The sequence below is a fragment of the Triturus cristatus genome, chromosome 4_2 (assembly GCF_964204655.1).
Source record: "Triturus cristatus chromosome 4_2, aTriCri1.1, whole genome shotgun sequence".
Lineage (NCBI taxonomy): Eukaryota > Metazoa > Chordata > Amphibia > Caudata > Salamandridae > Triturus > Triturus cristatus.
The window spans coordinates 914,952,104-914,965,300 of record NC_140586.1 but is presented as its reverse complement, the minus strand read 5'-3'; the positions used below and the strand labels follow the sequence as shown (position 1 = coordinate 914,965,300).

The 13,197-nt window shown below is 46.9% G+C and overlaps 1 protein-coding gene across 9 annotated transcripts in view; it reads left to right on the top strand.

Annotated features, from left to right (window-relative positions):
- The window catches only part of SZT2 (SZT2 subunit of KICSTOR complex), a 937,318-nt gene that overhangs the window by 227,483 nt on the left and 696,638 nt on the right, over window positions 1-13,197 (top strand). For all 9 annotated transcript variants that reach the window (XM_085602961.1, XM_085602966.1, XM_085602963.1 and 6 more), the window contains exons 21-22: window positions 11,051-11,164; window positions 11,749-11,943. In XM_085602961.1, coding sequence (XP_085459087.1) covers window positions 11,051-11,164; window positions 11,749-11,943 — 309 coding nt within the window. The remainder of the gene's footprint in view (window positions 1-11,050; window positions 11,165-11,748; window positions 11,944-13,197) is intronic.

Sequence of the window (13,197 nt, the reverse complement as noted above, 5' to 3'; positions counted from 1 at the left end):
CGCCATTGGGTTCGGATGAACTTTTTTCCGCTCCAGCAGAAAACTTCCAGCAATCGATTTAACTCTTTGATTTGTATTCCATCGACGTCGACATCAACTCGGACCGGTTCCGGAAGCGGCTGATGGACAGGACACCCTTCAAAAAATGCCCCCAGTGTGGAGCGAAGTTCCCCCACAGTGACCACCACGAGGTTTGCAACCTCTGCCTGTCGCCGGAACACAACGAGTCCACCTGTCCAGCTTGTTCCGCTTTCCGTTCGAAGAAGACCCTCCGGGACCGAAGAGCTCGACGCCATATTATGGCCAAACCAGCTCCAGAACCGGAAGACATCTTTGCTCAAGATGTTCCCGAAGACGACACCGAAGATCTCGAGATCGTGTCCGAAGCCGACGATTCCGATGACCTCATCACTCCAGGGCAGCGTGTGAGTACCACCCCCCCTGCCCCTGCCCCATCCAAAAAAGCAGTGGTCAAGACTCCGCCAGTTGGGCCCAGTCGCGACCGGAAATCCTCTTCAGAAGCCCCGCCCTCGGGCCCGGCTCCGAAGACATCTAAGCCTGTGGGTGGCTCGGGCTCGAGCAAACCTCACCTAATTGTGCCTTTAACACCCTCGGCACCCAAACACTCATTGTTGGCACCGAAACAGGCTCCAAGACCGAAATCTCCTTCGGCACAGAAACGTTCCTCGGCACCGAAGTCTCCACCGGCACCGAAACGTTCTTCAACATCGATGCCTAAAAGTCCATCGGCACCGAAACCTCAGTCGGCACCGAAACATCAATCGGCACCGAAACCTCAGTCGGCACCGAAAAATCAGTCGGCACCGAAAAATCAGTCGGCACCGAAAAATCAGTCGGCACCGAAAAATCAGTCGGCACCGAAAAATCAGTCGGCACCGAAAAATCAGTCGGCACCGAAAAATCCATCGGACCCGAAAAAATCATCGGAGCCGAAAACTGCGTCCCCGCCGAAACAAGCTCATAAAGACCCGAAGCGGACGTCACAGACACCACCTTCGGAGCCAGATGATCTTTTTCGACCAGATCCTACTCAGAAGCGGATCTACATCAATCCTAAAACGGGACATGTGACTGCCATCCCATATAAAAAGCGGAAGCTGGACACTACACCTCCCCCAGCTCCCATACGGAAAAAGGACTGTGCTACTTCACCACTTCGTCCTTCCTCTCCTGTTTTACCTCCTAACCCGTCCCCCCCTCCTCCTCCTGCTTCTCCTTTACCTTTACCTTTACCATCTCCCTATCATTCACCTCCTCCACAGGATGATAATGATGACTTAGGGGGAGGGGCGGACCCTGATTTATTTGATGATCCTGCTGACCCAAACGACCCTTTTACGTTCCCAGACCCAGCACCCATGGATGACTGGTCTTATCCTATACCTGACATGCCTGACCCCACTACCTACCCTTCCAAGCCCTCCCCTCCTGATGACCACCTAGGGTACGGCCAACTTATAAATAGGGCAGCAACATTCCACGGCGTTACAATGCACACAGACGCCATTGAAGAGGACTTCCTCCTTGATACCTTTGAGCAGTCACAAAAGACTGTCCACATACTGCCCATGATCAAAGGGGTTATAAAGCATGCTACTGAAGTCTTTAAGGACCCTGTTCGAGCTAGGGTGCTCAACCCACGCATCGAAAAAAAGTACCGACCAGCCCCGCAAGACCCTGCATACATTAAGGCCCAGCTCCCTTTAGACTCCCTAGTCGTATCAAATGCCAGGAAGCGCGCTAACTCTCAGACAACTGGAGAAACGCCTCCCCCAGACAAGGAGTCTAAGCTTTTAGAAGCCTCGGGCAAACGGGTCGCCGCGCAGGCGGCTAACCATTGGCGTATTGCCAATACCCAGGCCCTGTTAGCCAGGTATGATAGAGCGCATTATGACCAACTTGAGGACCTTATGCAGCATCTGCCTGAACCTTTTAAGTCCCAGGCCTCTGACCTCATCCAAGAAGGCAAATTAATATCTAATGCCTCCATTAAATGCGCCTTAGATGCAGCAGACACTGCTTCTAGAGCGGTCAATACTGGCGTCCTACTCAGACGACATGCCTGGCTCCGTATTTCCGGTTTTAAACCGGAGGTTCAAACCGCAATTCTTGCTCAACCTTTCAACCAAGAGCAGCTATTTGGCCCTGCAGTGGATACTGCATTAGAAAAAATGAAAAAGGATAATGAAACTGCCAAGTCTATGGGAGCACTGCAGTCTCAACAGAACCGGGGTTCCTTTCGTCGCTCCTTTTATAGAGGAGGCTCCAAAAACACATCAACTGAGACCACGTCCACCTTTAAAAATTCTGGACAAACATCCCCTAACAGAGGTTACTTCCGGGGAGGTTATAGGGGAAACAATAACAAAGGTCGAGGACGCGGCAATAACAACAACACCCGCACCTCACCAGCCACCAAACAGTGACTTGCCACCACTCCCCCCAGACCATTCCACTCCGGTCGGGGGACGACTCCAACAATTCCTGCCTGTCTGGACTTCCATCACCACAGACAGGTGGGTAAGACAAATTATCCAGTCTGGCTACTGCCTCGAACTCATACAATCCCCCCCAAACATACCGCCCAAACAACGTCCAATGTCCTCGCATCATCTCTCTCTCCTCAAACAAGAAGTTCAATCCCTGTTACAAAAACATGCGATAGAACCAGTTCCCCTTCAACATCAGGGAAAAGGGGTATATTCTCTATACTTCCTCATTCCCAAAAAGGACAAAACACTAAGGCCCATACTGGATCTCAGACTACTAAACCAGTATATACATTCGGATCATTTTCACATGACCACTCTCCAACAAGTCCTCCCACTTTTACAACAGGGAGACTTCCTCGCCACATTGGACCTCAAGGACGCATACTTTCACATCCCTATGCATCCCGCTCACAGAAAATATCTACGATTTGTGGTAGATGGGCAACACTATCAATTTACAGTTCTCCCATTCGGAGTAACAACAGCACCCAGAGTGTTCACCAAGTGCCTAGCAGTCGTGGCAGCGCATCTCAGAAGACAACAGATCCATGTCTTCCCCTATCTGGACGATTGGCTCATAAAAGCCAATACATACCAAAAATGCGTTCTCCACACTCATCGCACGATTCAAACTCTCCACGATTTGGGATTCACTATCAACTACCCCAAATCCCACCTACAACCTTCCCACTTACATCAGTATCTAGGAGCAACCATAGATACATCCAAAGCCATTGCCTATCCCAGCACAGCCAGGATAGCCAGTATACAAAATCTCATCTCTCAATTTCAAACTCATCCATCTCTTCCAGCAAGAGTGTTCATGCAGCTCCTAGGCATGATGGCGTCCTGCATCTCCATAGTCCCACACGCACGACTTCAAATGCGTCCCTTACAAGAATGCTTAGCACAACAGTGGAACCAAGCTCACGGACAACTTACCGATCTGGTGTTGGTGGACAGTCGCTCACTTCGATCACTGAAATGGTGGAACACCATCAACCTGTCCAAAGGGAGACCGTTCTTAGAGCCTCTTCCACAAGTTGTGCTAACTACAGACGCATCTCTCACGGGGTGGGGAGCCCACCTCCTTCACCATACCACTCAGGGCAGATGGACCAGTCAACAGAAACTGCTCCACATCAACCACCTGGAACTCTTAGCAGTGTTCCTAGCACTAAAATCCTTTCAAATTCACCTAAAGAACAAAACTGTCCTCATACGCACAGACAACATGACGACAATGTATTATATACAGAAACAGGGAGGGACACACTCTCTCCAACTGTCCCAACTGGCACAGCAAATCTGGAGATGGGCAATTCCCCAAAACATCTACCTGTTAGCAGAACATCTCCCAGGGATCCACAACCAAGTGGCCGACCTCCTAAGTCGCCACACACAACAGATCCACGAATGGGAACTACACCCCAAGGTTCTACTCCCCTTCTTCCAGAAGTGGGGACAACCAGACATAGACCTGTTCGCCACTCCCGAAAACACAAAATGCCCAACCTTCGCCGCCAGGTTTCCACACCCACAGTCGAAGGGCAATGCCCTATGGATGAACTGGTCAGGCAGATTTGCGTACGCCTTTCCGCCTCTCCCACTAGTTCCATTTGTGGTACGCAAACTGAAACAACAGTCACTAACACTAATACTAGTGGCTCCCACTTGGGCACGTCAACCGTGGTTCACCACACTTCTGGAACTATCTTTAGTTCCACATCAAAAGCTACGCCTCTCCCCGGATCTGTTAACCCAGAACCATGGAGAAATCAGACACCCAGATCCTCAAACACTGAACCTAGCGATCTGGCTCCTGAGGTCTTAGAGTTCGGTTACCTCAATCTCCCTCCAGACTGTATGAATATCATAAAAGAAGCCAGACGCCCTACTACTAGAGCGTGTTATGCCGCTAAATGGAAACGATTTGCCATCTACTGCGCTAATAATAACATACATCCATTGGATGCTTCCATCCAAAACATCATTTGCTATCTACTACACTTGCAAAGATGCAATCTAGCGTATTCCTCTATACGATTACACCTAGCAGCCTTGGCAGCCTACTTGCAAAATAGGCAACACCTGTCCCTTTTTAAGGTACCAGCCATCAAAGCGTTTATGGAAGGTCTCAAAAGGATTCTTCCCCCAAGATTGCCACCTGCCCCAGTGTGGAATCTCAATGTGGTCCTAACAAGACTCATGGGCCCCCCATTTGAACCTATGCACAAATGTGAATTGCAATTCCTAACATGGAAGGTAGCCTTCCTTATCGCAATCACTTCCCTGCGCAGAGTAAGTGAAATACAAGCCCTTACACTTGAAGAACCTTTCTTACAACTACACCGTAACAAAGTGGTTCTTAGGACAAACCCTAAATTTCTTCCAAAAGTGATTTCCCCTTTCCACCTTAACCAATCAGTAGAATTACCGGTCTTTTTCCCAAATCCAGACTCGGTAGCTGAAAGGGCCCTACATACCTTAGATGTTAAAAGAGCATTGCTTTATTACATCGACAGAACAAAACCTTGTCGAAAGACAAAACAACTCTTTGTTGCTTTCGCGCCACCACACAAAGGCAACCCAATCTCCAAATCAGGGATAGCCAGGTGGATAGTTAAATGCATCCAAATATGCTACCTCAAGGCTAAACGTACACTCACAGTTCCCCCTAGGGCGCACTCCACGCGTAAAATAGGGGCTTCTATGGCCTTCTTAGGCAATATTCCCTTAGAAGACATTTGCAAGGCAGCCACATGGTCTACCACGCATACCTTCACTAAACACTATTGTGTTGACGTGCAGGCCAAACAACAGGCCTCCGTGGGCCAGGCTGTCCTAAAAACTTTATTTCAAACTGCTGCAACGGATACAGGCGACCACCGCTAAGGGGAGCACTGCTGTATAATCTATCCTCAGTGTGTGATCTGCAGCTCATATGCCTCGAACGGAATATGCTACTTACCAGTATGCATCTGTTCTTGGCATGTAGAGCTGCAGAGTCACACACGCCCGCCCGCCTCCCCGGGACCTGTATCTGTTCCAGCATCCGTCTTACTTAGACATTACACATGGACATCCTTTCTTTCTTTTCTATATACTCCATCTTTTCCCAACATGGCGAAAAACAATCTGCCGATGGAGTGGATGCCCATGCGCACTGTTGTCCAGGGGAGGAGTCACCAACCTCGTGACCAAAGGCTTCTCCGAAGACAACAACAACCTGCAATCATCCGAGCCCAACACCAGATGGCGATCTTATCCTCAGTGTGTGACTCTGCAGCTCTACATGCCAAGAACAGATGCATACTGGTAAGTAGCATATTCCTTTTTACCATTGTGGGTGCAGCCAGTGCTCTGGGTCTCTAGAGACACGTTTCAGAATATTTGTCCTTCTTAATTAGACAGTATTACTTTACATTTGGGGGTGCTGGGAATCCTGCTCTGTCTTCTCAGGTTTCTGTACCACTCCCTGAGTGCAGGTGCGTCACAGCGCTCATCAGCTCAGCAACTGAACAAGGAGCCAAACACAAAAGGTGGAGGGAGCATACGGCATGGCATACCAGTGCCTAGTTTGCCCAGGTGTGCACTGTGCAGTACATGGTAACACTCGGTTCAGTTAAAAGTCTTTAGAGTTCACCATTGCTTGTGCAGCCAGTGCTGTGTACCTCCAGACATGTGTTTCAGGATATTTGTCTTTCTTCTGTAGAGAGTTAGAGTTTAAATCTGGGGGTTCTGCAGTGCTGCTCACAGCATTGTGTACTTGAGCCCTCCTTCACCGAGCTGATTACGCCCCCTCACCCACCCATGGGGACCCCGTCCCCTGGGACCCCACATATAAATGAAAGGGAAACGCGGCCTCCCTCCTCAAGCCTCTACGAGGCCCCGGGCAACCCAATCCCCAGGATCCTATCCCCAGAGATGGATACGAAAAACAGGGGAGGGGCGTGTGCCCGCCCTCCCTGAGCCACTCTTGGGGCCCCAGGGATTCCAGTCCCTGGGACTGAGATTTGAGAAAGGAGAACACGGCTTGCGGCCCCCATGTTTAAGCCGCTCTTGGGCCCTTGGGATCCCTTACCCCAGGGTGGAATTGTAATAAAAGGAGAGGGAGTGCGCCTGCCCGCTCCCTGAGCCTTCTCAAGCTCCTGATACCCCATCACCTTGGTCCCAGTTTCTTCAAAAAGGGGAAGACCTCCCTGTGCCGGTATCGGCCCGGGGACCCCATCCCCCAGGGCTCTGAACTTCACAGTGTCCCGGGGAGCCCACCCCAGCACACTGTGGTTCCCTGCCCAGAAGAGTGCAGGCATGCCATTCCTAAACTCTCCCAGGCAGGGAATTCAACTTTGCTCTAGCCTGGTAGGAACAATTAAAAACAAGGAGCAAAGCAAAAGTACCGCCTCCCACCAGCACCCAATATGATTCTGGCTAGGAAGCCGCCTGCCGCAGCGGGGTCCAAGAGCTCCCCCCCGCAGCCCCCAATGACGCCTGTGTTTTGGGTGCTCTGGGTGGGCACTGGTGCACCCACTTACAAAGAAAAAAGTGTCTGGCTCTGAGCTAGAGGAACCCTGTGGGGCCTCGAAGGCCTTGGTTCTCTTCCAGTGGCCCTCAAATAAAAATGGAGCTGTGGGTGCCTCAGATGGGCAACGGGGCATCCACTTAACAAAAAAGGGGCTCCCCTGCACCCCCAACTAAAAATTAAACGTGTGTATCCCGGGCGGGCATAGGGCCACCCACAAAAATACCCATAAAAACTAAAAAGAGGGAATAATAAATGAGTGGTAGGAGCTGCTCATTTATTATTAGCTGCTGCATGAAGTAGCGCCCCATAATGCCCTGTGAGGACTATTTACATTTCTTTTAGCTTGGTGATGACCCTAAAAGGGGCAGGGGCACCACCAACAATTTATTTTAAATGTTGTGGGCTGCAGGGAGTGCTGCAGCCCCCACCAACATAAAAAAAATGTCAAGCCTCTAGGGTCATTAAATCCATGACGCAAAGAGAACTTACCATATTTTTTTAAATCACTCCTAGCTGGAGTTCTGTGGTCTTCACCTGGAGTGCGAGGCCCTCTTGTAGTTATTTTTGTGATTGTATTTTGTGGGGTTAAATTTTTTTAAAAAGTCTTTCTTTTAACATTGTTCAGCCCAGAAAATGCAGTCATAAAAACTGTTACAGAAATACTCTCAGACACGTTGATTTAATTTTGTTCATTAAAACTTTATTAAATATTTTTTAATAATCACTGTTATTAAACATTGCACTGCGTGAATTACCAAAACCATGGATTTGATTACAAATTGACAAAGATGATAGATTTTCTTTATATATATTGATATGGTCACCCTTTGATAAAGCTAATAGGACCGCTTTTTATATATTTGGGTTTGTGACTCTTTGACAAAGTCAGTAAGTCTGTCTGAGTGCGGCCAGAAACTCGTGCCCTCATCATTATTACCCCACATATCACATCACTCATGACGTTCGTTGACATCACTTACAAAAGAAATGACATCATTGATGCCAAAACTGTGCATGACGGGAGCATACGTTTTTTTTAATAGTTTCAAACATTACGTTGTCACTGAAATTTTCACGTAACCATAACACTACCGTAATGTATGTGTGTGTGTGTGTGTGTGTGTGTGTGTGTGTGTGTCTCTCTCCTAATCCTCTATGATAAAAAAAATGACTAGCCGCTCAACTGTAAGAACGTATTACAGTTGAGTTCTCAAGTCACAGTGCCTGCTGTCAGAGCTGACGGGTAAGGCAAATTAGGTCATGGAGCAGCAGCTTCTTTAGGAACGGAAACAAAATGTGGCTTTTCTTTCTTCTGCTCTGTTTTTCTTACTGTACAGTGACAAGCAGAAAGGATATATTTATGGTAACATGTATTTTTTCTGTAACTTAATTTGTGTTTGTTATTGTGGAAGTATATGATCAGTAGAACCTGGTTTGGGAGGGAAACTCCTGTCATATATAACTTTTTTTAAATGTTCCTAATGTATGAGAGAAAAAAGCAGTTCTCCTTACCGTAATCTCTGTCGCTGACTCACCAACAGTGGACATTCTGGAAAGTTCCTTTGCTAAATGATGTTTGGGATTTGAGTCCTATTGTGAGATCATTCACCAGATAGCCTCTTTAAATATCTTCCATCATGCCCTTCTTGTTGACAGTGATTGAGTGTAGTTTGTAATCCCACAACAGGATTCCTGTGCAGTAGTTTATGGCTCTGTCCCTCTGAAAAATGGTGCCTATTTATTTAAGCAAATCCACTCTACTAATAAAAAGTACTTGTACTACTTCATTTCAATATTTATTTTTATTGCAGGACAGCAACTGACATTTTTGTAAAACAAAGCAACCAAAATATTTGACATTGAGTATTTGTTAGGATATCGGAACCTCCATCCACAACTTACCCCTCCCCCCGCTACCCTCCTCCCGAGTTGCGCAAGAACCCCTGAGACCAGTCCACCAGCTGATAATATAGGACTAAAGGAAATAATAAACAAGAAACCAGAACAGAAGTAGGAAAGTGCCAGTCTTGGCACACACACACCCCAGGCTACCCCCCACCACCCCCTGTGCCAGGCCCAACCTCCCCGCCCCTACCCTCATCTGCTGCGATTGGAGGCTCGAGCCACAAGCCCCTATAGTCGCCCACCGCTTCCATATTTGGTAGTGCTTACGCGGACAGCCCCGGGGCACAAAGATTGGCTGTTCCAGCCCCATGCAGAAGTCGAGACCATTTTTCCAGGCGGCCACCGAGGGGGCCCGTGTATCCTTCCACCTCCTGGCTATATCCCGTTTCGCCAATGTGAAGCCCAGCTGCATAAGATGCCGTTTATAAACATTGCCCCCGATCCCTTCCACAACATGCAGCAGGGCGAACTGTGGTGTGCGTGGGAGTGTGCACCCTAAAACCTCCGATAGGCAGGAGAATACCCCCCTCCAGAAACAATCCAGTGCTGAACATTGCCAAACCGTGTGCAGGAATGTGCCCTCCACCCCACCACACTGGAGGCACTCCGGGGAGGCAATCAATCCCGCCCGCCACAGTCGAACCCTAGTAAAATATACTCCTTGGAGGTACTTAAATTGAATGAGGCGGAGACGCATCGCTATGGCTGCTCCCCGAGGGGCGGCTGGGGCATCCCTCAAGTCTTCTTCCTCCAGCGTACCCACATCCTCCTCCCACACCCCCCGTAACTTCTCAAACGTAGGAGCACTGTGAGTGACCAGGGACTGGTATATCCGCGAGATCTTATTGGTCACCAGATCCCCCATGAAAACCTTCGCCTCCAACGGTCTAAACTCGGGTAGAGAGTCAAGGCCCTCCAGGCTGGGGGAAAGTGCATGGCGGAGTTGGCGGTACCGATAGAACTGGGACCTGGGCATGCAAAATTCCACCTGTAGATCCCGGAAGGACTTAAGGGACCCATCCCGCACGACACCCCCCAGGGTGGAAATACCTTTGGCATCCCATCCCCAAAAGCCCTGCAAGGCCGCTAGATCAGGCAGGCGTCCATTGTGCCACAGAGGAGTTTCGCTAGTAAGGGTATTCCACCAACCCATTCGTCTTGGAGACTGCCGCCAAATTTGGAATACTACCTTTGTCACCGGTGGTAGCGAACTACGCAGCGTCACTGAGTAGAGAATCGTGTGAAGAATGTGAGGCCCCATAAGGTGTCGCTCCAATGCATAGGCCGGATCCCCCCCTGTCCCCATACCACCACTCGTTAAGAACTAACAGGTGCGAGGCCTGGTAGTACGCTAGCATTTAAATGTTGATTTTAAGCATTGTTCTCCAGCAAGAAGGGAATGACCTGATTCTAGACTATAGTAATATTCAGTCTCCGGAGTCTGCTTTTTGTGTAAAAATGTGCTTTTGCTAATTTGCAAAACATGGCATTACAGTTGCTTGGTTCCTTACAAGCACTAAAAGCATATTTATTTGTTTGTATTTATTATGTTTACTGCTTCATATACAACATGATTCAAAGGTGATGGAGCCATTCATATTGAAGTATTCTAGTCAAATATTAGAACATAGCAAGTAAAATTAAAAACAATTCAGAGTAGGCAAAATGAATAGTTGTTGCAAATATACTGAGGTCCATATCTCCTGTATAAAAAAGATTCACCAGGATAAATCCATGCATTGATCTGTTATCAATGTTGAGAGACCAGAGGCAGAGTAGTAAAATTGAAGAAGTAAAGCCGTATCCAGTAGGAACTGCATTTATCAGGAGCAGTGGGGTAAAGCGAGCAAGTAGTGTAGTACTGATGACACAAGAAGCCATTTTTGGTGTGCAGAAACATTTTTTAGAGAAGGTGAGGGTTGAACAGATCAAGTGAAATAGATAGAGTTTTCAAGAGAACCTGCACAGAAGATTAAGGCTCAAAGAGATCTTAATAGGAAAACACAAGATTATATAGGACAAGACTTGTATCTGTGCAAACCATTATCTGGTGCAGTCCTTGCTTTCACGATCTCAGATTTTGATGTCTTCATTTCTCTCCACGCAGATACCTCCATGGGAAGCGGGCAGTGTATATACGAGATTCCATTCCAGTTTGATATGATGAAACTCTTACCAAGGTGCCAGCAGATTGAAATGTTCTTCCTGACTCTGACAAAAGGTATTGCTCATACTCCATATACTCCGCTTGGCTCTCCCACACATCCGTCTCTCCTATATTTTCTTCCTATTGTGCTGTTGGTATGGTTTGGTTGTACCTGGCTTGATTACTGGTGAAGTCTTTTTGTAGTTCTTTATCTTTAACAAATTCTTTTGTGACTTTCCCATCTTTGTCTGAGAGGTGAAAGGTTTTACGTAGGTGAATTCATTTTCAGTTATTTAATAAAATAATCCAAAGCTGGCATCAGGTTAAGGTTTATAGCAGTTCTGGACGAGGTTAAGGTTAACATATTATAACCAACGTCGACTTTGAGGCTGTTTTGTACTTTTACAAAATGATCTTTGGGGCTACTCCAGATTTAAATACTGAACTACAATATAATTCTGAAATATGTAAAAGACATAAGCAAGGTAATTTGACCTTCGTCTTCGCCAGTAGAAACTAGTTTACTGCTCCTGTTCCTGCTTAACAGTCCCCAGCGTATATAGTTCTAGTGCACACCAGGTCTGATGACAGACAACTGATGTATAATCATTTCTGAACTGTTATTTATTCACATGGCTTTCTGTTCTTTTCTGGGGCAGTCGAGGAGGAGGTTCCAGATTCTGCCACAATACCCAATGATTTGCTGCTCAGCCTTTTTCACAGCTGCCTCCAACATGACCTCAGTGACCGGGAGATCCCCCTCACTGATTCAGACCACATCAGCTACATGGAGCAGGTGCTGCAGCGGGATCGAGACGAACATGTTCTGCCATTCCCCATTCCATCCGTCCGAGGTAAGGTGGTATAAGAAGGAAAACGCCATGAATCTGGTGTGTTGGTTGAGCAATTCTACTTCATCCATGCTTTGGCTAATTGGCTGGCTTGAGGAGAGTGTTACGCTTATATACTGAGCCAGTTCCAGACATAGTGTTAGACTTACTATCTCCTCCTTGCTAGCAATGCACTCTCATTCACAGCCACACTCTTCCAGTGTGCCAGTGCCACTCTTCTGTGACGTCTTTGACCCTATAGCTTCAAAGTGCCAGATGTGGAAAACCATGCCCAAGCTGATAGATGCACTTAGATTTGGAACATTTCTGTTTCTCTTCAAATTATGTATATGTCTTCCATTTTCAATCTTCCCTTTCAAAAACAACTTAAATCTTGTTCCATTTGTTCAATAACTTGATTTTAATGCATCTTATTCTTGTTGAATCCTTGCATTATACCAATCCTGTTGTCAAATGCAAACTCTTATCGTACCCAATGCATTTCGGGTCAAGAATAACCCTTCATCAGGGGTCTCTAAAAAACTAAATAGACAAGGCGCCAGTACAGTCCTAATTGTATCATGGATTATACTATAACGTTATTTCAAAGGTGAATTCCCTCAGCACCCCGAATTGTGAGATATCATGATTATATGGTGATGCTTTACGTGCCAAAGAGACATCAAATTGTCATGCCATCAAGCGCAAAACAAAGAATAGCGCAAAAACTGCGACCTAGTTAATGGAACATGCGAAGATAAGATATTTTACATGTAACACCGACTGTGTGTGGATGCGATGTAATAACGCTTGTGCATAAAATTAATGAAAATCAGAACGTGTTTCTTACAGTACTCATCAGCGCGTGCTCTGTGCTTTAAAGCTATATATAGAATACGTGAGCCTTCACCCTCAGAGCTCGTAAAGATAAAAACATTGTCTGCTCACCTGTGATAAAACCATGCTCCTCTTTTAGTGTGCCGAAGTCTATGGGTTGTGTGAATTTCCGGTGCAGAGTGAACATAAATAAACGCGATGACGTGATGAGAAGCTACAAGGTTACCGCCTCCTTAAAGTGAAAGCTGCTAGTGCCAATAGCTCGTGTATGAACAATAAAGTTACCGACATTTCAATCACGGAACTTAAAAAACGAAACATTAAAAAATGTGTTTCAGGAACAAAATCGTGCAATTAAAGATTACAAACATTCTACACTGTCACGCGCTAAACATAAAATGTTGGAAAATTGAGGCAATCAATGACTACTTATGTATGAGT